At 40.4% G+C, this 25,767-nt stretch overlaps 2 protein-coding genes across 12 annotated transcripts in view; both read right to left on the minus strand.

Annotated features, from left to right (window-relative positions):
- Positions 1-936: 936 nt before the first annotated feature.
- On the minus strand, positions 937-19,378 carry FUT11 (fucosyltransferase 11). 6 transcript variants are annotated; one of them, XM_050712080.1, is made up of 9 exons: positions 18,608-19,378; positions 16,710-17,335; positions 12,142-12,298; positions 11,096-11,500; positions 8,227-8,462; positions 7,930-8,048; positions 6,701-6,816; positions 2,597-2,715; positions 937-1,753 (listed from the first exon to the last, which is right to left on the minus strand). In XM_050712080.1, the coding sequence occupies exons 1-3, from the start codon at positions 19,328-19,330 to the stop codon at positions 12,151-12,153; spliced, it is 1,497 nt and encodes a 498-aa protein (XP_050568037.1). In that variant the 5' UTR covers positions 19,331-19,378; the 3' UTR covers positions 937-1,753; positions 2,597-2,715; positions 6,701-6,816; positions 7,930-8,048; positions 8,227-8,462; positions 11,096-11,500; positions 12,142-12,150. The 6 variants fall into 6 exon arrangements, with proteins under 6 accessions (XP_050568037.1, XP_050568038.1, XP_050568035.1 ...); XM_050712081.1 differs by lacking the exon at positions 11,096-11,500; XM_050712078.1 differs by having other exon boundaries at positions 11,433-12,298.
- A 1,718-nt stretch (positions 19,379-21,096) lies between these two features.
- Positions 21,097-25,767, minus strand: part of SEC24C (SEC24 homolog C, COPII coat complex component) — a 34,654-nt gene continuing 29,983 nt past the window's right edge. For 4 of the 6 annotated variants that reach the window (XM_035543182.2, XM_035543161.2, XM_035543194.2 and 1 more), the window contains 5 exons: positions 25,342-25,460; positions 24,930-25,109; positions 24,114-24,305; positions 23,599-23,688; positions 21,097-23,175 (listed from right to left, as the gene is read on the minus strand). In XM_035543182.2, coding sequence (XP_035399075.1) covers positions 23,035-23,175; positions 23,599-23,688; positions 24,114-24,305; positions 24,930-25,109; positions 25,342-25,460 — 722 coding nt within the window. In that variant the 3' untranslated portion in view covers positions 21,097-23,034. The remainder of the gene's footprint in view (positions 23,176-23,598; positions 23,689-24,113; positions 24,306-24,929; positions 25,110-25,341; positions 25,461-25,767) is intronic. The other 2 variants (XR_004778126.1, XR_004778131.2) reach the window with 1 other exon arrangement.

Below are 25,767 nucleotides of genomic sequence, written 5' to 3' on the forward strand. Positions count from 1 at the left end.
ATATAAAGAGTCAGGGAAAACAAGAACTGAACTTGGGAAGCTCACTGTGAAGCAGTAAAAAACAATAGCTGTCTCAATTAGTGAGAACTGAGCAAAATTTCAGAATACAACAAAAAAGTATTACTTTCTCTGTTACAGCCTCTTATATAATGATGTGGTTCTTAACAGACACTAGAATTTGGTACATTTAGCATAGCTGCTAGCTTAAGAGGTGCAAAACTATACTTTATATTGTATTTTAATACAAAGAAAAAACATAATAGAAGTGAATTTAGAATTAATCTGTTCCTCATTACCACCTTAGCTTGTCTCCTGCAGAAAAAAAAAGAATTAGCAGGTAGCTCTCCTTCTCAGAGAGCATCTTACAGACTGAAAATGCAATGTCACATAACAGAAGCGTTTTCCCAAACTAAGATGTGAATGTAATGTTCTTAGTGACCCCGAGTCCTCTGAAGGCCCCATCTATGCCGTAATAGCAACAGCACAGTAAATTACCCTCTGGGATAACCCACTAATGAACATTTAAGTAATACTTACTGACAACTGCTTCAAAAACTTGAAAGCATATGCTTGAGCAAGATTTATGTGATGAAGAGGTGTAGACCTGGGGCTCTACAGAAGCCAGCTCCAAACAAACTACATGTTCATACAGTCTGCATGTACCATCCCCCATCTTGATCATTACTTTTTCTTTATGCACCAAAGACTTAATAACATAAATGGTTATATTGCTAGTTCTCTGAGGAACTGTTTTTTTTTTTTTTTTTTTAAATACCAATTAGGTACTGGTCCTTGAACTAGGACCTGATCGCAGTTTTCCGTCACCCTAATGAAAAATAACAAAATTAAGTTAATTATACAATTTCAGTACCAGAACATGCTCGAACTTTCTTTCCACCTTTTAGCCATGCTGCCCCCCAAATAAGCAATGGAACATTTTGCTGTAGACCCACAACAACCAACAGTCTTTTATTATTTTATTACAGTACAGACAACATAATCAATGTACATGACACTGTACCTGCAAATCATAGGGTCTAAATCACAAGCTTCTATATTAAAGCTATATTTCATCCTTACCAATGTATTGTGTATTAGCAAGGTATTTTGGTGAAGATTTCTTTCTCATTCTGCAGCCTTCTTGTACATCAGCAGGAATTCAAAAAATTTCAAGAAGAACCAAATTGTGTATAAATACAAGTATGAATATGAATCACGGTGTTACTATCCATTTTAAGTTGGCCAAATCTCTGGGCCTGAACACTTACTGATAGCAGCTCCTAAGTTAGGCAAAAAATGTATATACAAAGAGAGATCACCCCTTAACTGAGAAAATATGTTTACACACATTCCTAGAAGATTTTATTTCACAGTGAGCACCTGCCTCCACACTGCTGCTGGTTGGACAACTCACTGCACAAATCCTTAAGACTGCAAGACCCAAGAACTTCATTCCAACAAACTCAGCCAATGGTCAAGAAGGCTGTTCTTCCAGCCTGGAAACAAAGATGCTGTCGAGATCGACACAGCAGTGCTGACATAGCACTTGGCATCAAACACTCACAGAACTGTATTTTTCACTTATTTTCTGAAGACCCCAACTTTAATTGCTTGTCTGCGGTCCCTTTAACAAAGCACGTTATACATAACGTGTAATATTAGGAAACCTCCTCAGGAGCTTGTTCACTTTGCTTGAAGTTAAGTTTCTCTGGGGCGACAGTGTCTCCTCATCCTCTTTCTCCCTGCGCTCCTTCTGAAACAGGAAAAGAAAGCTCAGAATATTATCTGTTTATTTGCCACCTTAACCCTCACCCTCAAACACTACTAATAATTGTATGGGAATGTTTATTTCAGAAGAACACTATTTCTTTAAGGAAAACTCATAATAGCACTTGGCTAAATAATCACAAGGCTTTTAAAAACTAGTCTTCTTTAAATTGTGAAATTAATGAATAACTGACACTTTGTGAAGATATCTTTCCATATTCTTAATCAACAATATTATAAGCTTATAATAGCAATACAAATGTTTTACCTTTTACTTTCCGTTTTTCAATCTGTTTTTATTGTAATCTACCAAATAATTGGAGGACAATTTTTCATTTATGATGTCAAACTGCAGCAATAAAAAGCTACTTATTAAATTATGATACTATTACTAAAAACATAAAAACTTGAAATCAGTTTAAGGACAAGTTTTGTACCTGTATCAACATTTAGACTTTGCTTCAACAGTGCTGAAATTTTAGAGGTTAAAAACTGGAACATATTAAGAGAAATTAAGAGAGCTGGCCAACAGCATCTGAACTCCAAGAATTTGACAACACAAAAAGGACTGGTTGTGACTACTGTTTTATCCCTAGTTATACCATACAAAACATCTGGTGCCCTCCTATGCTCCTTTAAGGAAATTTCAAATTCAAAAAGGAAGGGCTGTGTACCTGATGTACATCATCCTGCATCTCTCCTACAGTTCAGACGGCTTTAGGTCAAATCGAATTGTTCATGGAACACTTATTGGCACACAAATATGACTGAGGGCCTCTCTTCCTTTCCTACCACTAGCCTTAAAGAAGACAAAATTGGCTTTAATTACTTCTGCCCTTGCCACACAGTCATAAAACATCTGGATCTCCTTGGCGCAAGCTATATCATTGAAGTCATTCTGCTTCCAGCAGGCCATCATTACTGACATCTCTGTAATGCACGTTGCCTCTAGAAGGGAAAAACAGAACAATGAAAGCTTAGGTATCCAGGATTTCATTCTAACATCCTCCACAGTACATAAATCTCCAAAGAGGAGTTTAAAATGAGGTAGAGGAAGATGAGAAAAAACAACAGTGAAGTAAACAGCAGTATCTCATCATTGCTTCAATTAGAGAAGAAGCTCCTAGCACAAGGATTAGCACAATCAGAGCCACCTGGTTGTTACATTTTGATACAGCATGTACGTTAATAATTCAAAGTGCTTTATATGCAGGACTTGCACATGGAATATTGTAAAATACAGACTGGGGGTTGGAGTATGGGAAATTACTCTTTTAAAAACTCCTCGTGCACTAATTCCATGGCACAAACCGGACCCCCTTGCCTGTTGGAATGCTTCTGGTCTTTTGTCCGACTTCCCAAGGGGCTGCTGAACAGCTACCACAGATGTTTTGTTTTGCGTTTTATCTCTGTATTTCCTGAACGTTCAGAAAACGCTGTTACACCACAGCTTTCCAGCTGCAACATTTAGAAACTTTACAGAAACGTTCCTCAGAGCACACGGCGCTCCCGAGAAGGGATTAGAGCACGCCCTGACACCACGACGACCCTTTCCGGGGCGAGGCAGCAGGGCCAGCTACCAGGGACGAGGCTCGGGAACACCGCGTTTACCGGCCCCGCCGGGAACTCACCCCCTGCCGTCTCCCTGCGGTTCGCCACCTTGTCGGCCAGCACCAGCGACCGGGTGGGGCGGACGATCGGGGGCCGCTTCTTCTGCCGCCACTGCCCGGTGAGCCAGCGGCCCACCCAGGCCGGGTACGCGGGCGCCGCCATCTTGTGTGCGAGCGGCCGCCCACGTGAGGCGGCGCGCAGGCGGGCGGGCGGCGCAAGCCGGGCCCCTCACGGTGCCCTGAGGCAGGGCGAGTGAAGCCGCTTGTGGTGTGACCTCGCTTTTCTGCCCTCAGTCTGCTTCCCAAAGTCCGTATAAAATTCATTACCTCTTCGCAGCTTCTGTGCTACACGCTAACAGCTCCCCCAGTTCACACCTCTAAACCTTTTCTATGCAAACCCACTGGTCGAAGGGGCATGCACACTTTAACCCGAGTGGACAAAATCGCCATCGTTTCAAATAATCCAAACGCACCTTAAGGAAGTCTTTTGCAATTGCGTGGCAACTTTCATAGTGCCTGAAATTCAGCATCACCTCACACTCTCAGCCCCACATTTCTCTCCCCTACCTCTTAAAAGCTGCAGCGCCCCTGCCTTATCTACTGGTGCCCCTACTGTGACTCCCAAGAGCATACTGACACCGCTCCTTCCGAAATGGCATCGCTGTTCTCACAGCCCCGTACTCGGTAACGGAGAGAATCCAGATATTCCCAAAAGTTTCTTAATGTTGCATTTAAATCCCTGAAGTTGCCAACGCCACTGGCTGATTCTAGAGCCCTGTGCCCGCAGCTGAAAAGACAGACACTGTAACAGGGAGCACGGCCACATTTCAAGAACTAGGGTACCGAGATCTGCACAGCATGAGGGGCGAGGCAGAAATAGAGAGGTGAGGAGCAGACACTGGGGACCTAAAATACTCAGTTCTCATCATACAGTAGTCACTGAACTGCACCATTTTACCACTGTATCACAGCCCTTCTATGCTGTAGAACATCAGAGGAAACAGTTTTCTTCCACAGGAATGATTGTATCATTTTGGGTTTCTCTGACCATATACAGAATGTCAAACCAAAGAAACTTGGGAGGTGGGTTTTGTTTTTTTTTTTTTTCCATAGGATATTGGTTTGGATAAAAGGAAAACATTCAACCTCCTAGCTATTGACATAAAATTTAAAGCATTCCCCTTGCCTCTGCCTAGACAAGGAAGTTAAGACATTGGACTTTTGTTACTTTGAGTTAAATACAACCAGACCTATACCAGAATATTTTCAGCACCATTACTAAAATTTGCTGCATCTGCAGACTTAATATATTCTGGTATGTGTGACTATAATTATTTTTTGTGTTATTTTTAAAATAGTATTTTCTTAGAGTCCAATTTTTAAAATATGAGAACACATTTCCAAGTAAACAAAAGTGATTTTGTTTTGTCCTCTTCAGAACCAAAGTGGCATTTCTTCAGATCCAAATTCAAACATTCTGACTGGAAGTTCTGGAGCATTTTGGTAAAGGATATTTATATTTCTCTGCTTCCATTTTTTTTTCCTGATGGGACGGGAAATTAGCTATATTTCTAGCCTGGCTACCAGTGGAGAAGAAAAACAAGCTGACACCCTCAAAATAGAGGGCTTGCATCCTGAAACTCTAAATGTTATAAGTCTTTCAGCTCAACATAGAGATGTCACTTCAGTGTTCAACATTCCCATTCTTGTGAGGTTGAGCTGTTCATATTTTGCCTCTTCTATTTACACCCCCTGATAAACACTTTTCTCTGCTGCATTTGACTGCTGTAATTACTAACAAGGCTTGCACAAGAACAAAAGAGAAGCAGCAAATGTTAGGACATAAGAGAAGTTGAGCTGCATTCACTGTAAATCAACCTCCCTTTTTCCAAATTACATTAGCTAATGGTGGCAGCACCTTCAGGTACATTCACCTTCAAAAGCTGATCTCTCTTTTAAACAATTTCAAGAAAAATGGGGGGGGGGAAGCTGGGAAAGAGAAAGGCAAGCTACACAAGGAGAATTTTAATAGCTTCCTGTCAGTTACTCTGCATTATAAACCTTTTTTCTTCTTTTTTGGCATTCAGCCTGGGATTGGAGCATCAGCCTAAGAAATTCCCAAGATGCCAAAAAATGTATGCAATTGTCTGCACACCCCATGCGTCTGAAGTGTGGCATAAACGTTGGTTTCAAAGGGAGAATGTGGAACCACAAAAGAGATTTGATACCCAATAGCCAAGTCTCCCTATAGCCTGTATTTTTCACAACTGTTATCACAGAGTCACAAATGGATGAGGCTGAAGTCCTGACTTTTCAGGAAAAGTCAGAAAAACAGTTCCCTCAACAAACTGAACAGTGAACCCCACAGAAGTTTCACTGTGCGTCCTGAGCATACACCTATGAAGAACATGTGAAATTCTAACTTTGTTTGCAGCTTCTTTACTTGAACGAGTATCATTAAAAGGTGAATCCTAGGCTGTGATCCAGCTGAATTCAGTGTCAAAAACAAAATGACCCAGAGACAAAACTATTAGCACTAGATTTGAAAAGAAAACCTACAACACAACTAGAATAAGGGGCAGTTATGATGCTGCAATAAATGCATGCTAACAATGCTGTCCTAAAATATATTCCAGATTGCTGTCTTAAATACTTCTTTAAGAGATGAAAAATTACACCACAGATTCCTTCTTCTTCTTGAGTAACTATCCAAAACCTCCAGGGCTTTTCCAAAAAACAATTAGGGTCTAAAAAATCCTGTTTATTGGGAAAAATGAAGAGAGTTCATAACCACGTCTTTCTGAACCGTTTGGATCCATCTTTCTTCAGGTAAATTCCAACGTATTCACCCAAGTTTACCTTTCCCATACAACCTCATAAAACCCTTAACTATCACGATTTATTCTCAGTTGTCTCACCCTGACCTCTCTCCTTAACCTCAATGTGAGCTGCCCTAGGGCATCTCAATTTAATTGGAGGTGCCTTGACTTTTAACTAGCCCCACTAAGAGGTGCCCCACTTTAACTAGCAGTAAGATTAACCAGTTTGCTAAGATTCCAGTCAGTTCAGACTTACTCCTGTCTGCTGAGCTATTGTGTTTGGATGGTACTAGCACTTAATGCATTCATTAGCACAATGACAGAGGCAATTTCTTTCCTCATGTCACTCTCCCCACACTCCAATGCTAGCCTACCTTATCCTGAGCTATCTCAATCAGATCAGCCTCCCTGAACTATTTTGCTCACCTGATTAGATCTGAGCTGCTATCCCTAATCCCTGACTCCCAGACCTATTTTATTCCAGTCTGTGCTACTATAAGTTACCTGATGTCTCCTTATTTGCTCAGAGATGTCTTTAAGTGTCATGGTCTGCTTTGATCCATTCCAAGATCCCCCAAGCCATCTCTAGTTGAGCCACTTCAGTATTAGATTGGTCTTTTCTGCAGGAAAGAGCGTATATAACAATAGAAATTAAGATGCCAGTCATGTCAGGGTTCTGGAACAACTCCTGCAGTTCCATTCCTCTCCACCCTTCCTAATCCTTTTGCAGGGCCATGTATCTCTCACTGCCAGCTCTGAGACACTGAATCAAAAGAGAATTGCACTTTGTTAAAGCTTGACATAGGCTTTGGCTCAGCTGGTCATATCACTAAAAGGATTTTGTCTCTGATTAATTCCAACTTGTCAGTAGAGGTCTCTGAGCAGAATGAAGGAAGTGGCCACCCTGTATGTTTCTGATATACATGTTTCAGACGTTTCTGAAATACAATTTCTCAGAAGGTGCCTGGAGACCCATCAACAACCTTAATTAAATCCAACCAAACTGAAGACAGCTAATCATTAAGAAAGTGGCACTCTTGGGACAATGGGTGAAGAATGGGTATGCAAGGATGGTATGAGGGACAGATGGCTGCTTGTCTAACACAGCAAAGCCTGTTTAAACAGTTATGTCCCCGATGGCAGTGTTCCAATGCAATTTGTACTGTTCCTAGCCCTTGAGGAGTTATTTGTTCTTCCACCATCTACTGTTTCACAAGCCAGTTAAAACTACCCTCTGTCAAGGTACGACAGGAGAATTTTTGCTCTGATTCTCCAAGCAGCTACACTTTGGAGACCATTTCCAGGAAAAACATTTCATTCCTTTTTCTCCCCAAACATATACTTCCATTGTTGCTTGGCTCTTAAATTGTTTCATTCTACTTACCATCAAAAATGACCCATAGATCGGTTCAGTTTGAAAATTACTACAGTGACAGAAATAAGTGTTTTTTTTTTGTTTCTGAAATGGATTGCTGAATTTTTAACCTTCAGTTGGACATTTATTTCTCCTCCCTCAAATCTCAAGATGCCATAAACTTATCGTATTTTTTCAAGTCAATTTTGAGACACAGCATCAACAGAATCTACTACTGTTTCATGTAAGCAGTTATGAGAAGACAGCTATTTTTAGAACATTAATGCTAGCGAATCAAGCTGTCTTGACGGTTTTGAAATCCTCCCTCTAGTCACATAGTAAACATGCAAAATGCATGATAAGCAGTGAAGTGACTCACCCTGGTTGGTAGAGGCTTGCCAATGGGTTTACAAGGGTAATCTCTTTGTCACCTTAGTATTTGATACCTTTGCTAAAATTCCTGATTAGTCTCAGTTGTGTTTTCATAAATACGGGCACCTGCACAGTAAGAACAGGATTAACATAGGGGGTTGTATACACCACTCAGTCTGAATATCATATAATCCTCCCAGTAGTCACAATATGAGTGATAACATGCAGCCACTATCAAGCTGGTTTGGATTTAAAGCAGTGAAACGAGAAATCCACAAATAGCAGTCAAGAACTTGCATAATACCTTTCTCCAAAATATTAATAGTTGCTGCAGTGACCTTCCTCCTTTACCGAATCCAGGTATTTGCATTAGTAGAAAGACGATTAGGATCATAAACTGAATTCACTTCAGCTAACGCTGGCAGTAGTCTCTGAATGTTACAGAGCAATCCTTTCAAATGAATGATTATGTAAATCAATCTCAAATTCTTTATTCCTGATAGAATTCAGTCTTAAAGACATGCATTCTCAGAAAGAATGCTTTGACAAGATAGAAAGAAGAAAAAAAAACAGAAGAAATTATATCAAAATTAGAATCTAAGGTTATAAAACAGTTACAAATATTGCACTTATAAGGGAGTATTTGTAAGGTAGTGTATATTCTTATTACAGTACTGGTGTAAGCTACAAGCAAAGTGGACAGTAACAAAATGCATATGCCCTTCAAGGCTATGAAACCCAGCTTCTCCTTCTGCTTCCTCCAAAAAAAAAAAAGAGAGAGATGAAAGCAGAGTCCTGGTGGGAAGAACTACCATTATTCAACATTTTGTAGTCCTTGATGTCCAGAGAAGCAAAGGTTGTGAAGGTCAGTCAGCACCCCGGAAAAGAACTGCAACCACAACTCTTTAGCCAGCTGGGAAGATTAGCGCTTCTCCTGCCACAGAAGGGTTTCCCTGGCAGGTACAGAAGTTATTCATACTACAAACTGGAAGAAGCATTTTAACCTTAATACTTGTCCACCACTTAAAACAAGTAAAATGCATTTAGTACACTAGCATACACAAAAAAACACTTCATAAATCACAAACATTAATTGTGACATATAGGCGAAGATACAGGTAGTACGATCTATTATTTCAGTAAAAACTCTGCAGGTACAAGAGAAACACAGTTTGGGTGAATGTCACTGCTGTAGATTGGTACCTGATATTCATTACCTTCTGGGAAGTTCACCAATTGTGAGACTGCAAAAACAGTTAAATCTATGAAGATGGTGATTAAGAACTCAGAAGAGAAAGCTGTTGAAGTTGGCTTGTGACTGACTAACAAGTTATAAGTGGCATTTTGAAAGCTTTAGACAAAATATAAATAAACATTTGTGACAAAGTTAGTTTCATATCTGTGTTACTTTTATAACAGCATTAGGAAGGAATGTTGCAATTAGAAATACTCATGTTTGGCAACAGTCACAAAGCTCAAAGCAACAGCCTTCTGTAGTATATACATACAGTGGAAAAAAGACTGTAGAACAAAGAAACAAGCTTGTTGGACTGGGGGATACAATACACTGAATACAGATAATAAACAGTGGTGAAGGAATACTGGTGGTGAAGGTTTTGAACTAATTCATGAATAAGAGTCTCAAAGAGCCTCTGATTTTTATCCAGGTTGCTAGCTACTCTTAAGTTTGCACACCGTATCTTCAATTCTATTGTTAGTTGATAATAATATGCTCATTTTGCTGTGAAGAAAGGTGAAGTGAGGGTATAGGACCTCGTTAATCAAGAACTAAACAAGTGCTATGATACACAGATGGTTGCTATTGATACCTACTCCTGCTAGTCCTGCAAGGACAACACATTAAATTCATTATGTCTAATTCTGGTAACAGCAGAAAAAAAAAATTTAAGAACAAACTGGACTTGGTTGTTCATCCCCCACTTCCAGAAAATCTGCTTAAATTATTGGATAAAATAGCAAAAAGCAGAATGTGCTAGTACCTGGATGTTATTTTTATGTTTATTACAAAAAGCAAGATCAGAATTTCTCCTCCTGCCTATCTCAACAAAACTTGGATAAGAAAGGGTTTTGAGATATAGCTAATTAAAAAGACAGTCAAAGGGACCTGAATGATTTTCTATACAGATATGTGAAACAAAGAGAATCTGAAGTAACTCAAGACAAATTCAAACAATTTATTTAGATCTCATTAAGCTGTTCAGTAGAAATTCCTGTTCAGAACTAAAGCAGCCTTAACTTGTTCTATCTTAATTTACTTCTCAAGCCCTGTGACCACTTTAATCCTGAATACACCTATCTATAATCTTAATCTGATTTGAGTAATCTACTTTAAAAATTAATTCAGATATATTCACTTAAGTATTCCTATACCCTGAATACCTGGAAAAAGGAATATAAACTGGTGAAGGCATTTTGGCTGAAGAGACATTTCTTACTATTATAGAAGGGAGATTTAAAAAAAAAAAAGCAAATTTCTCCTTATTCTATACAAAAAAGTCAGGTGCACATTTTATACAAAAGTCATGCATTTTCCACATCCACATGAATGCAGCAATAGTTGTAGGTCTGCTCTGTCCCAGTGCCCACATTTTAACAATGCAACATTGTGGTATCACCTGAGAAGCACACACTGGGATGTATGTCATTACCTATGCTAGTATTGTATCTATACCTAGAATATTATGAATTTGAGAAAAAAATGAGATTAAGTGATCCATACACAGATAAGCAGCAGATAATGACTTAATTAGGGACAGAATGTGGATGCAGCCTGGTTCTCTACTTTTACTAATAGGCTTCAGGCTTGCCCTAGCAATGCATGAACTACCTTACAAAATAAAATAACACCATGGATTCTACACTTTTCGTTACCAAAATTCTAACATAGGCATGGATAAACTCTGGCTATTTAGTCAGTAGTTACTTCTGAGGAGGAAGGAGAAATGGGAAAAAAATACTATTGTATCATTAGAAACATCACTGCAGTGTGACCTGTGATTTGAAACCCCTCACACTAAGGCAACTAGTCTCACTTCAATGCAAAATCAATTTTTTTCAGAAAGGTACCAGCATGCCAGGGAACAGGGGATTTTATTTATTTTTGTAAGAGATACAGGCTATGCAGCAAAGAAGATTTACGTGTCATCACTTACTTTTAGGAATTCCAGTCATAGGCCAGGATCATAATGTTTTAAGATTAAGTATAGATACAAAAACAATCTCACTGCTCTTGATTCTGATCATCCACCTTAGCACAGGAAGACTGCATGGTTTGTATCCAGACTGTAGAGACTACTGGAAAGGCACTATCATTAAGATGTTTTTGTCTTTGCAGAAAGCTGCAGATACCGAAAAAGAACGAATCAAAGGCCCCCGAATTGCTGGCATTAAGGAGAGAACAAGAAGTCAAGATTATAGCTGGGATTTCAGATTTTATGGAAACTTAAAAGAATCAAAGCATACTAATTCTACTGTGGTTCTGCACAATACCTTTCAAATACTTGGTTGAAAGTTGTGAGTTAAATAATTAATTTAGTCTCTCATCCCATTTGTGTCACCTGGAAAGTTAGCAAAATAGGAAAATTAGCGAAATTATCAGAGAGAAAGTGACCTGCCTGTAGGTATCCAGTTACCCTGAAAAAGTAGGAACATTTGAGGCACATTTACTTGGAGAGAAAAGACTATTGCTGCAATTTCATGAGGCACAGCTGCTCTCCAAGGACATCAGTCTTTCATAATTCCTTCAATAGAAAAGGTATTTGTTAATAGCAGGTAATAGTACACCTTTACTGAGGAGAGTAAGTGGTGAAATATTTATTAAAAAAATATGAGTATTTTGGATATAAAAAAGTCCCTGAAATAAGTTAGGGTATTTGAGCAGAGTCTGAAAACATGTTCCTCCATAGTCACAGAAGCCACAAACTATACCAAACACAAATGAGAGTAAATTCTTCTTTTGCCTCTTATGTTGACACCTGTACATCAAGAGCACCTTCACACCACCAAGCTGAAATTCAAATAAAAGCAGTTGCTAACATCTCCAGAGATGAAATCCGATGACTACAGCGAACTACTCACTTCATGCACCAGAAAAATAGTGTCTGCAGGAGGCTTTTCTCCTACTTCAAGGCAAACATTTGGAGCGAAGTAAGAATTCTCAGTCTCAACTTTCAATGTAATTTTCAGATCAAGCTCTTACAAAGGTGGGTCAGTGTTGCCTGGTCCTCTTGAGAAAAATCTCATGCATATAATCCCAAAATCTTCCCTGATGCGACTCATTGCGATGAATCATAGCAGTGAGGGCCTCACCCTGATCCAGGCTTTGCCAATAATCCTGCAGCCACATCTCTTTCCAACTGAAACAAAAAAAGAGACATCACCATAAACCATTAAAAAAACAAATGGGTCTGCAGCTGTAATAGCAGTAAAACTTTTTTTTTTTTTTCCCTCTTTCACCTAGGAGGAAAATAGGTCCAGGGAAGCTCATGACAAAGTATGTTGTTTCTGTGCCATTTCACTCCAACTCATTTAAAGGAGCTTGCCAAGAGAATTCACTATGGAAAACAAAGTTAATATTAGCTTCAGAGTATTTTAGAAATATCAGCATGTGACTGTAGAGTTAGCCGAAGAAACTAAATTATTAATTATTGAGAATAAAACCTTCTATTAAAATAAAAACTTAAAGAGTCCTCATATGATTTTAAGAGTAGCTTTCCATGGTCAGTACGCATATTGCAGCAGTTAGACTAGGAATCAATCCTTTCAGACAAACCATTTAACAACTACAGAATTACAGCCAGTCACAACAAGTTCAGGTAATGCATGACAGAGAGAAAAATCTCCATGTCCCTCAGCTGACTCTGTTCTTTATCTCCAGACCACGTGGCCAAGTACATGCTTTCTTTATCAATACACATATTTTTAAACTTTTCATAGCACAGACAATGTCACAATTCCTGTCCCATTCATGATCTGGTGGACTACTACTCTCATTTGTATTACATCAAGGTATAACAATAATTTAGCTAATAATTAATAACCTTCCTTCTCATGATTAACTGATTATCTTTTCTCCATTACAGCTGCTATCCAGCCCTATCAAACCATCACACATTCCAGCAAGAAGGATCAAAGGTCATGTTCTTTTTAATCTGCCCATGTGAGTTGCCCAATACTTGCTAATTTATCTACAGAACTTTTTCTTCTCCCCCCAGTCACAGAAAAAAGTACAGTGCCTTCCACATTCACTCTAGACACCATATATTAAAGCAAGCATGACTGCACTGCCCAGAAGCAGATCTCACCCGTTATCCCAGGATAGCAAACGAAATGCACAACGCACATCATAGGTACTTTCTTTGTGAAGCAGCACACAACATGTATGCCATGGGAATTAGTTTTTGGGAGTCAACAGTGTCATCTACAGTGGGACATTTCTGCAGAGTACACCAACAAAGACCTCAAAATAAAGCTTTTAACATCGATTATAATGTGAAGGATCACAGACTGAGGCTTACTTCTGCATACAAAAAAGTCTGCCTACAGGTTCTTTTGTAAAATGAATCACTTGGACATACCATGAGATCACACTACTTAACAACTAAATTCATTAACCTTTGTTCAAGGGTTGCCAATATGAGTTACATGTTTTTTACAGCATTGAATAAAAGCACACATTAGGAGAGTGAGTATAGTAGCATAAGTCCTAGACACAAGGATAAGAGGCAGCAGGTAACAGAAAATGTTCTGCAGATGAATTCTATGGCAACAACACGGAAAGAAATTCCCATATCCAAGTGAACACTTTGTCAAAAACATTAAATGAACACTTGACATTTTTCTTTTTACACTGCTGTTATTGTTTTTTTAAGAAACAAATTTTACTCTGATTCTGTAGCGTGGAAAAAAAAAAAAAGGTATACCAGGATGAACAGGACTGCACAAATATTCTTAAATTATCAACTACATCCACTGAAATACTATGACCATGAGCTAAGGATCTATCTTTAATAGTGATTGTTTTTTAAATTCTATTGCAAGGGACACCTTACACTGGCAAAGGTGATACCCTTCTAAGCTGTTTTTCTCTCATCCTAAATAAACTGTGACATCAGCATAAAATAGAACTAGCAAAACTATGATGGTTTCAAAATATTTCAAAGGCACACTGGCTTCTCTTTTCTTGAGAGGAGAAAAAAGAAGAACGTGCTACTGCAGATTAAAACTGCTTAGGTAACTAGAAAGGTGCTGTGACTTAGCGTTCTTATATTTACCTTTGCAAATTCTCCACCTTTGGAAAATTAATCCATAACACTGAAACAAACAAAACATTTCTCTTCACAAAGGTGACGAGAAACCATTATCCAGTCCAAGAATAATTGCAGATTCCAGTTCCTATTAAACAGATGTTCCAATCACAAGGAGCACCAGAACTCACTGTTTTTTTTTGTACAAAGCAGCCAAGAATTCAACAGATTATAGTTACCAATCTGTATCCTACCACATACAAATGGTTATTCCACAACTTTTTTTACATTTCTTTTGGTGTGAAGCCCAGAAGTCCAAACACAAATGAGGCTGAAAGCATAGGGATCTAGGGAGCACATCTCTACACTCAGAGCTAAGGACAGCAAGGTGAAGATCATAATTTACTCTGCCTACATACACTCAAGAGAGAGATTCTGTTAATTCAGAATACTTGTCAACACTAGAAACGTATTACATCTGTAAATACGAGTTAAAGCACGTGCAGATGTGCAGGGTAACCATATTGTAATTAGGTACTAGTTCTAAAAATATATAGACTTTAATTGCCTCTGTTATTTTCTGTTCCAGAAGCCTCCAGAACCCAAAGTCACACTGTATGCTTATAGTCAGACTTTATATATTGCAAATATTGTCACTTATACCCCCATGAGGCCTGCAACATTTTTCCACAAGAAAGTCTGGTAAAGTAACAAAATAAACAACTGACTAGCTAAGTAGACATTTGTTGGAATTTATCAAGCTGTTGCTTGATAATATTATTGTCAAACTCTGACAAAAAGTGAACATGTTTAGCTAATGTTTTGGTGGCAATTTTGTATTTCGGTCATGCCATTTAAAATTTTTAGTGATCATGTTCCATTTTGGAGATTAAAATGGTGAAATCTCAGATGGTTATCCGACAGAAACCACCATACGTTGCTGGAGATCCTCTTAATTGTACTTCCTGAAGGTACATAAACATTTACTTTTTTGGAGACACCTTATGTCTACAAACAGTGGGAAAATAACATACTATGTTTCAGTGAGACATGGAAACCTCCATGGCATGCAGCTGTAGCTTCAGTTATGGACCAACTGTACAGAACTCCTTGCTGATAACACCTACACAGAACGATGGAGTATCTTAATTTGTAAGTCACATAGACACCCAAGCTATGTCTTCTAAGGTATTTCTCTACTGCCATCTGCTGCTCAAGTAAAAGAAAAGTTATGAAAAAGTAGAGAATACTCCCTTTTATAGGGCAGGACACTGTATAGAACATTATAAGAGAAAAGCATATTTTGCTATCAAGACTGAGAAAAAGTATTACTATATAAAAGCTCCAATAAATAAATCAGCCAACAGAAAACAACAGATTACAAAGGCTTTCATCATATAATCATAGAATTTTCAGGCCCTTTTTACTTACAAGTATAACTTATCAATTATTCAATATGATAATTATTTCTATTGTGAAAAATGCTTTTTATTGAAAGACATCACGTGTTTTGTGAAGTAGGAATTTCCTAAAAAAAAAAAAAAAATACCACCTGAATTACCTCAGGCTTATTTTCCTTTTTTTCATTTCAGCTGGCCATTTTTGAAAGCATCCAAACATATGAAGCAGCAGTTCCCTGCCCTTTCTTTCAATTACAAAATTCTTCAGAATTTTGTGGATGGATAACCTAACAAAAACTTTTTTAGAGCTTCATATCCGCGTAGAATTCATTTCTAGGTTACAGAAATTATGGAGTCTACACTTCCATCATCTCTCTAACATTTTAACGCTCTTAAGTGGTTCAATACCTTAGTCTAGGAAATTATTAACAAAGTTCTCAACTGATATAAGCTATGATAGAATATATTAACAACTTCTTTCAGGACAGCGCATCAGATCTTTCCAGTATTTTCAAAAAGTCATTAATACTACAGTGGCACTAACATCAGAATATTGAAGTCTTTGGTGACAGATCAGTAGCTATTGAACATACCGCAAGAAAGCTACAGCTGAGGGTTTAGCTTTATGATGGCTCAGAGAAAGTGACTTGCATACGTTTGGATAATAGTCTAAAAAGCCAGAAATCATTGCAGTTAAAGTGGAGAAAAATGACAAACCTGGGGGATCTAGACGTGTTATGCTAGTAATATGAACTATGAAAATCAAGTGCACTGTACTGGAAAACACTCAACCTCCAAACAAATGAAAAAAGAAAAAGAAAAGGAAAGGCAAAGGCAGACAAAGGATAACCAAATTGCCCAAGGTCACAGAGCATTTGAACATATTATTAAGGGTCTCTCACGTTCATTATTAAGCCACTAACCAACATTACTGTTCAAGCCTCTTTTTAAACTTCAGTGTCACACAACATTAGAAGAACAACCATACCGCCCACAAGGCATAATATGAATTGTAACTGGAGATGTATTAAGAGATCCTTCAAGTGCCAAGCATCATTGAAAATTACAGCTGCTATTATTTAAAGCTTTTTTCTTCAAAAAGCTTAGTACTGGTACATTACCTGTCTCCTCCAGAGAGGTCTTCAACACTTCCAAACCCAGGGGTTGGCATAGGGCATCCCATGTGCTGGAAATGGGCTACATGAGGTCTAGGAGCTGGAACTTTCCCACGATACTTTTTGTGTTCCTGTTCCTCTTTAATCCGGGCGTTCTCCCTGTCACAGATGAAACACTCGAAGCCGTTCAGGTAGTTGGGCAAAGTCATGTCATTCACACCCCACTCCCGCCTCTCCAACGTCTCTAACAAGAACTGGTTTTTGATTCCTCCAGGGTTTTTATACTCTAGATACTTCATGTATTCCTCTCCATTCTCATCCAGGAAATGAAGATACTTAGCCAGCTCTTGAGGGCTTTCAAAGTCATCTATAAGAATGATGGAGAGGTTGTTTGGCATCCAGTCCCGTACAGCCGGGGAGCCTCGATATATTGGGACAGCTCCCAAATGCATTGGACGCCACAGCTTTTCTGTCATGTAGTCATTACATATGGCATTCTCCAAGGCCAGGTGAAACTTGTACCTGGCAATAAAAGCCATGAATTCGGAATCTTCTGTAGTGGCTGTAGAAGTGTCTTTCAGTCGCTCACTGGGAAGCTCACGGTTATGCAGGCACTTCCCATAAGAGTCAACCTAAAATAACAAGTCATCTTTACAAAGGGATTTTTTGCCTAGAGATTGTAGTCCTTATAAAATTCCTAATTTTGATCAGTTCCTAGCTACTTAGTTTAGCCACACTTTCACTCCAACTTCTTTCCATTTTGAGTACTCTAGAGTCATAGTTGTCCTTTAACAGCTGTAGAAGAAAATGAATGCTGAGCTCCAAAAGTAGCACAAACTACACTACAGATAAGGCAGGGGGAAATGCAGAGAAAAGAGATTTTAGAGAAAAACTGTACTTAGAGGATAGATCAAAAACTGAGTGATAAGAAAAGACATCCAGCTTGCTCCATATTAAATTTAAAAGTCATTTTTCTACTTAGCAGAGAGCCAGGACTTTTCCAAACAGTGAATTCACACAGCTCCCTCAAATCCCAGAAAGCTGGCAAAAATATTTTCGATTTGTTAGACTGAAAAAATTTGATGCAGGGAGCTAGAAGAATAGTGTCTTAAAATGAAATACAGGATGCTTGATCTGGAGTCTGCTTTATAGTTTGACAATACAGTTACGTTTTAAAAATGTTTTTGTCTTTTCTTAATTTCTGAGCCAACAATGGTAAAAAATGAATCACTACCATTGGAAACAGCAGAAATAGCTAGGAAAAGGACGTTTCAGATAAGGAGTAAAACCAGATGCTTTTTCCTTTACCTATTGTCCTTCAGAATTTTTAAGAAAAAAGCATTAGATTGTTTTTCTACTCAAAAGAAACTGCATTATTTCAGTTCATGAAGCTACTTCATTATTTCAGTACATGAAGCTACTCTCCATCAGCTGTGCCACAGCAGTACAAATCACCATAGAAATAACATGGTTCTACCAATGCAGATGAGGAGCAGACTCTCAAAACACAGCAAACTTTTCATTACGTGCTGATATTGTTAAATGGGAGCAAGGCTTGTAAACGGACAGCCTTCCTTTACGCTAACTTCAAGCTCCTGGGCTCTCAGGAACTTCTAACAAGACCGATCTTATTCAGGCTTAGTACAACTTGCGACTGACGCCAAGTCTGGCCAACTCCGTGACTAACAACTACCATCAGGCCTACCTACTGCCATGCGGTGCAGTCTAGACCATGCTTTTGGAAGGAATACAACTAGTTTTTCTGTCCAGCTTGCAGTCGGCATGCTTTCCGTTACGAGTTGCATCTCGGCTAGAAACGAGGACAAACAAACCCCCTTAAAACTAGAACCTGAAGGTGGAGGAGGGCAGCCAGGCGCCACAGCCTCCCCACACACGGCACCCACCTGGATGTACTTCATGAGCTCCCGCACATAGCGGTCCCTGTCCGAGGGCACGTCGCAGTGGGACTGCATGTACAGCACCGGCCCGTAGCCCCGCCGCCGCCACGTGTCCTTCTCAGCCAGGGCCACCGGCGGGCCCTGCAGGTAGCCGACGCTGGGCAGCCACTGCAGCGTGAGCGGGTAGTCGGACTCCCTGCGGAAGGTGGCCGTGTAGTTGAAGAGCTGGATACCGGGCGAGTGCGAGAGGAGGTAGTTGTTCATGGGGGACTCCTCGTGGAAGAGGGCCCACGTCTGGTGGGGCAGGCGGGGCAGCGGCGCCTCGTAGGCCCTGAAGTCGGTGCCGTAGAAGATGAGCGCCTTGGTGCGGCGGTGCCGCGCCACCCGGCGGCTGCGGGTGGCCAAGCAGGAGCCCCGCGGGCAGTCGATGCGCTCAGTCTCCCCGGGGAAGTGCGGGAAGAGGCTGCCGCTCCACCACAGCACGATGGGCAGCGCCTTGTTGCCCCGCGTGTCGTTGTTGCCCGGGCCGCGGTACGACGCCGCGGCCACGAAGGCCGGGCCCGTGGGGCCGGTGGCCTGCGGCCACCCCTCGGCCCCGCACGGCCTCTCAGCGCCCGCCTCCCCCTCCGCCGCCAGCACCCACGGGCCCCGGGGGCCGCCCCACGCCAGCGCCAGCGCCAGCGCCAGCCAGAGGCAGGCGGACCCTCGCCGCGCCCCGCAGCTCCCCATCACCGCCTGCCTGGGCACGGCCGGGCCGCCCCTCCGCCAGGAAACGGCCGCCGCGGCCCCGCCCGGGGCCGGCCTTCCGCCGGGAGCAGCGCGGGGAGCGGCCGCCAGGGGCGCGAGGGGCCCGGCGGGGCCCTGAGGGGAAATCCCGGCCCCCGCCACCCGGCCCTGCAAGGGGCGAGCTCTGCTCTTCAGAAGGGGGTAGGGGCAGCGAAACGTAACGCGAACCTGCTGAGCCCAAAGCTGCTCTCGCTGCTGAGGCTGTCTTACTTCAAGCTGATGTAAATCCTCCCTGTCTCTAACGCACCTGCACTCCGCAGTGGGCCGCTATTTCACTGAGGGACAGCAAAAACAAATCCAGCTGCAGGTACACGGCTCCGGCACCAAGCAGACATGCAGACACTGCGAGAAAGTACAGCGAGTGTTATCTCCAGCTAGCGGCCACAAAGGGCAAACAAAACATCTGGTAACAGAACGGGTGGTTTTGAGTAGCTACACCTCAGTTTAAAGTTCACTTAAGCTGCTCTTCCGTACCAACCTGGAATAAATAATATTTTAATATCAAAAGTTAAGTGGCAAATTGATATTTGCAAAGTTGACTTAGGACTACATTATAAAAATCTAACAGAAGAATGCTAGATTTGCTAGTAATAGAAGTGATATAGGCTTCAAATTCATTCCCCATAAGAGATAGGTGCAAGTATTGTGGGATCAGGTTATGATGTAGGCAATAAAGGACACCTGTTAGTACAGACCCAAGCAAAGAAGCACTCCCTTTGAGGAACAGGCTAAAACACCTGGAATATTCATGTTTTCACTTGGGAAGTTTGGTCTTAACACTGCTCAGTCTTGATTCAGAAGCATGATAGTCAGTGCAGAAAGACTACCCTGCGTGCCACCCCCATCAGCTCCATCACTCGCTCAATCCCAGCAGAACAGGGGCTCAATCCCAGTAGACACTGCCTCAGCAAGGCAATCTCCATACACATTGTACTACCACAAAGATTCCTGCAAGCACAATTTACTCCAAAATTAATGTACAAGATGCACAAGGCCCATCATTATTGCAATGTTCTCTCTCCAGTAGTGGATTCTGAACATAATGCACATTCTGTAGAAGAGACTAATCTGAGAAATATTCCATAGCAAACCAAATAATTGGATGTTCATAGCAATGACTGTCTTGTGCTTTCATACAGGCTGTTGTAAGGTTATCAATAAAGTATACAGTATCAATGCTCTAGGCTACAGTCCAGCTGCACTGCCAGTTCAGTCTGAACTTCATTTTTGCAATTAGACAAAAAAAGAAGAAAAAAATCAAACCCCAAGAAACAGGAGAAAAAAGAAAAACAGCTTCCCTGTTATCTTGACTCTGAAGTAGGAAATCTGTTTCTCTGAAAAATGAAGACTGCAGAAGTCTTCAAGCTGGCATTGTCACAAGGTAACACTAATACTTTTCCAATTAGACAAAAAAACAGAAAAAGGAAGTCTTTGCAAAATGAAAGTTCAGAAGGGGCAGAAAGTTAAAACTCTTCATCTAAGCAAAGCAACACTGAGATTAAACAGCACACCTTTTATCTGTTGGCTCTTGTTGAATTTCTTACCGCCCTTCACTGTGAATAAGAAAAAAAAAGACTGAACCTGGTCAGCAAAAGATTGGATTGTAAAGGACCACTTAGCTAGACTTCAGCCCTTCCCATTTCCTCCCTCCCGCAAAATACAGGGTTTGGAAAAATAAGCAGTGTTTATTTACTAACAATGACATAAAATACATCTTAATATATTTTTATTTCTTTACAAATTAAAAGATGCATTGGAAAAAATAAGTGAAGAAAACAAAAGGTTCATTTATGATCTCATTTCCACCCCCACACCCCCCAATATTAATACTAGAAATTAGTATTTGTGGAAGTCTGTGGTTGTTGAGCCTTATATTCCTGGGAAGTTGTTCCCCCCCCACCCCTGGTTAAAAATCCTCTAGATTTTGGGCTGGAGGCAATACATGGAGTAAAAAGTCAGCCACACTCATACAAAAATGAGGAAGGTTCTGTCATTGTGAAAGTTTCTCCATTACAATTTTCATACTCCCCTTTCTCTGTAGTGATGGGAGGGAAGACAAACTAGCAGCATTAGAAGAAAAATGGATTTATATACATGCTACAGTATATGGAACTAAAACCACAGTCAAGTATTTTTCTGATCTAAACAAGGGCTCTCCCTTGAGATGTCAAGCCCAGGTCGTATCTCCTTTAATCCACCCACACTTTTAGTACTATTGGTGGCTCAAACTCCTGGGTATTTTAGGAACACTCGTTAAGTGTTCAAGCTAAAATATACAAGCCCCCTTTCAAAAGCGAATAATCAAAGCCCTTAGGATTCTGAATTTGATTTACACTTGCTCCCTTTTTATAGGAGTCTTCTCATTCACCCTTGCAGAATGGAGTGATAGAGTGGCCAAAATGGATGGACTAATCTGAGGTATTTCAGTTTAACAAACAGGCTTATAAAAAGGTTTTGTGCAAGCTGATCACTAGGCTGAATAGGGGAGGGCATAAACATCCAGTGATGAAACTCTTCACTACGGCCCCAATCCTGTCCAGTAACTGAAATCAGGTACTTGCAATACTTAATACAGTGCAGTCTAAATCTGTTTTTGTATCCCCTTCCTTGTAATACAGGGTCCAAAGCAGTCTCAAATTTGCATCAGTAAAACTCATATTCCTGCTTGTTTGCTACGATTCAGAATAGTGTGGTTGAAAATGGCCACTTCCTTTTCATCCAGTTCCCACACATCACCTTGTTTAGAAGTATTTTCTGCTTAAGCTTAAGAGGCTTTTGTTCCCATCACCATCTGGATAGACAAGTAAGCTCTGCAGAAGAAGAGAGGCCATGGAACATGGATCAAGTAGGACATCACGGAGCTGTGCAATGAGAAGGAAAGGAGTCACCACTCACACCAACAGGAAGCTCTGACTCTACCCCTATGCTGTTCAGAAGCTAGTTATTGTTGTTCACTGAACTATTAATTCCTCCAGTACAGATCTGCTCAGAAACTTATAGTACAGGTAAGATTGTGGAAAGAAATTTGCCCTCCTGCCTCCTGGCTTACCACTTATTTCTTTTTTCAAGGATTTCTGGTTCAGACAGCCACGATACATTTGTGCTCTGCAATGTCACGTTTCCCTCTAAAAAGAGAAAGAGGCAAAATGTTTGACTGCTTTATCTACCATCACCTGACGTGCCTCTTGTCCTCCCAACCTGGGCACCCTCTTCACACTTAGAGCATGCACACGCGCCCATACAAACACACAGCAACTACCAGAAATTTTGAAGAGTTATCACTTTTTCACCCAATGTTGAATCATGTACAGTGAACTGAAAAAAAACTACATTCATTACAACAGGATTAGCGAGCATGGGGGGGGGGGTGAACTCCTGCCAAGCACAGGAAACAATTTAGATACAAGTAAAAGACCTGGTATCAAAGGCCTTTTTGTTTGCTTGTTTTTTAGCCCTCACCAGGAAAAAAAAATTCTCTCATATGGGACTGGGAGAGGTTGAACGGATTTCTGCTTATGCAATGTGTATTAAAAACTATGGAATTGTACAGATTTCTACGTTGTCCTTTTTAAGGGCACTGGGCCTTCTGATCAGGTCATTAGTGGAGGCTGAAATGTCACTGCTGAGTTCCAGCACCACTCCCTCCTCTAGCTCAGTAGCTGCCGAATCTCCTTGTGCATGTGACACAGGAAGTCCACATATGAAGCTCCCCCAGTCAGGCTCTTATCCTCCACCAAAAACTGTTTGAAGAGCATTTCCAGCTTATCTTCTTGCTTCACAATTATTAACTACAAACAAAAGCAATAGTGGATAGTTAGCAGAATTAATGTTCCAGAGGAAAGAAAAAGAGAAAGGCTAAAAAACCAACGAAGATAGCTAGAACCACTGCATATATTGTTTATGTGCTTTCACTTCTATAATTAAGTTGGATTAAGTCTCAGTCATATTTAGAAGGAAAACACCACATGGTATGTGGTTTGTGCAGTAGCATATTAAGTCTGAAATAATTCTAGTTTTAGAACTATGTTAAACACAGAACTCCAAAACTAATACCTGAAGTTTTTTTTTAGATGCTTGAAAACTTATGTTTGACTCACAGTTTTAAGAGTAAGCTCAGCGTTAGGCTTTACATGAATAAGGCTGGTATCACCTGCTCTAGTAAGAGTAAAAGAAGGGGACTTAGAGCTATGAACGAGGGACAACATTTTTACCTTCATGTAGCGGGATCTTTGCACTTGAAGCATGTCAATAATAGATCGTACTTTCTTTGAAAGGGGATTTTCCAAGACAGGCAGGGTATTCTGAAATTAAAGACATTCAATTCCCATTAGACAAAGAAGTAGAGTGCAACTTAAAAAATCTCAGCAGTTCATCATATTATATAACGTTACAAATATATTTACCACCACTAGCATAAAATTTCTTTGACCTCAGCTAATCAAAAGAAAATAAAACATAACATGAGAAATGAAGGTCAATTCTTAGTCCCACTTATGTATCACCTGTTCTCCTTACTGTCAGTGGAAATGTGGCTTGTCAAATAAAGCCAGCCAAAACAATGTCAACATGCCCAGATGAGGGATGTCTCCACTAGTTTCACATATCTGTGCTTCCCATTGTTAGTAATAAGAACCTATCTTTAAATTTTTCCCAACTTTCTTTCCCGTTGTTTTAACTATTGAGTGATTATCATAGACAGCATCTCCCGCACTGCCACCCAGCTCACCAAAGCACTGCTAATCTGACTGAAGGATGACACTCCGAAGAGGTTCTGGATCAGGCCTTGCTGCACGTTCACTCCCACCCACACAAAGATGTTCAGCCCATTCTCAAGCAGATATATGTCACCCTTGGAGAGACGTTCCTCTGAGTTGCGGATTGCTGCTGGTAAGGAGTCACTGTCAACATCTGCTTTGGTCTGTTTTAGAGTGAAGTAAAAAAAAATCAAGGTAAAAAAATAAGACCATATTAAGTTCTGAAAATTTCTGCCACTAAGACCCCAGTGGTTTACCGATTGCTAGGACTCGTAATACTGCAATAGCTCAGACTGAAGTATTGATTGTCTTAGCTTAGCTTTCTTACTGAACATGACACAGAAGCAGATGAGAAACTCTTGGTTAGCAAAAGAGAACAGAAGATTGCTGTGAAAGTATTCTGTAGTTCCAATATTGCTTCCTGGAGCAGTAATTGGTATTTACTGTTATTCCAGCAACTATGTTACCGAAAAGTGAGAATAGTAGGTAGATTTTCCCTGCAACAATTAAAATTACTACATAAAATTAGAAGATGGCTTAGGTTTTTGAAAGACTACCAAAGAATCAAAAGGTTCTTGTCACATGCTCACACCTCAGAGAAGATCTCAGCAAATTCACAAGAGGCAGTACTGTACCTATTCCTGAAAAGAATTAAATGAAGTATCCCAACAGATGGCAGATCCCAAATACTTCTCAAATTACTTTTCATTGATAAAATACAAATGCCAGTCCTTAAGGTAAGTCAAGACAACAGCAAGTCTCCAGTGTTAAGAACCTGAATTACTCACCAGGGGCAAAAGCCTGGGGTAAAAGAAAATGTTTGTTTCTGCCACATCCATGGATGTGACTAACTGACGAATGTAGGCACGGTCATCTGTCGTGACCTCTGGACCAGGCTGAAGGACATCACTCTTCAACACACAATTCAAGTACACAGGAAGCAGCTTCATGCATTCAGGGAGGATCAGCTACAAGTCACAAGCAGACAGAAGTTGGCCAGCTCTGTTGCTGAATAAGTTTATGCTCGACAAAACAAGGCTTATGTGAGCCAACAGTGTAGTTCATAGGTGAGAAGTGAAAACTGACAGTCTAGTTATAATGTGGACCTGCAACAATAGTGCAAAACTTTTCTCTGGAAGAAGCTCACAGCCCCTTTTAATACCTGAGCCCCTGATTCAAATTTAAAGCATTAGTGCTTACCTGGCCAGCAGAAGATGGACTAGCACAGTTCTTTCGATAGCAAGCTAGAATCTGGGCACACTGGTTAATCAGTGCATCTCGGACAGTCTTTACTGGGCTGTTCAGAACTCCACGATATGCTGCACAGAAAGAAAGGATAGAAATGGACAGCTATCGAGAGATTGCTCATGAACAGTACAAAAACACTACTTCCACAAAATACTATAAAAAAAAACCAACAACTTAGATTTAGTGAAAGAGATGAATTCCTACTGAAAGTCTAAAGAAGCTCATTTACCCCCCTCTTATTACATATACTTCTACTCTCCATCTCTCATATGCTTTAAAACACACATAGAATCATAGGTACAAATAAGGTTAAGTAGAGTACAATACATACAAGTATTATATTTAACCCATATTCATAAACGGAGGCCACCATCTCCT

This window comes from Cygnus atratus, chromosome 7, assembly GCF_013377495.2.
Source record: "Cygnus atratus isolate AKBS03 ecotype Queensland, Australia chromosome 7, CAtr_DNAZoo_HiC_assembly, whole genome shotgun sequence".
Classification (NCBI taxonomy): domain Eukaryota; kingdom Metazoa; phylum Chordata; class Aves; order Anseriformes; family Anatidae; genus Cygnus; species Cygnus atratus.

Bases quoted from the DNA above. Each gene is read 5' to 3' on its own strand.
- FUT11 (XM_050712081.1), bottom strand. From the start codon at position 19,330: ATGGGGAGCTGCGGGGCGCGGCGAGGGTCCGCCTGCCTCTGGCTGGCG. The intron at 17,336-18,607 runs GTGGGTGCCGTG...TTGTTATTTTAG, and splicing joins AGCTCATGAAGTACATCCAG to GTTGACTCTTATGGGAAGTG. The intron at 12,299-16,709 runs GTAATGTACCAG...TTTTTGTTTCAG, and splicing joins GACCTCTCTGGAGGAGACAG to TTGGAAAGAGATGTGGCTGC.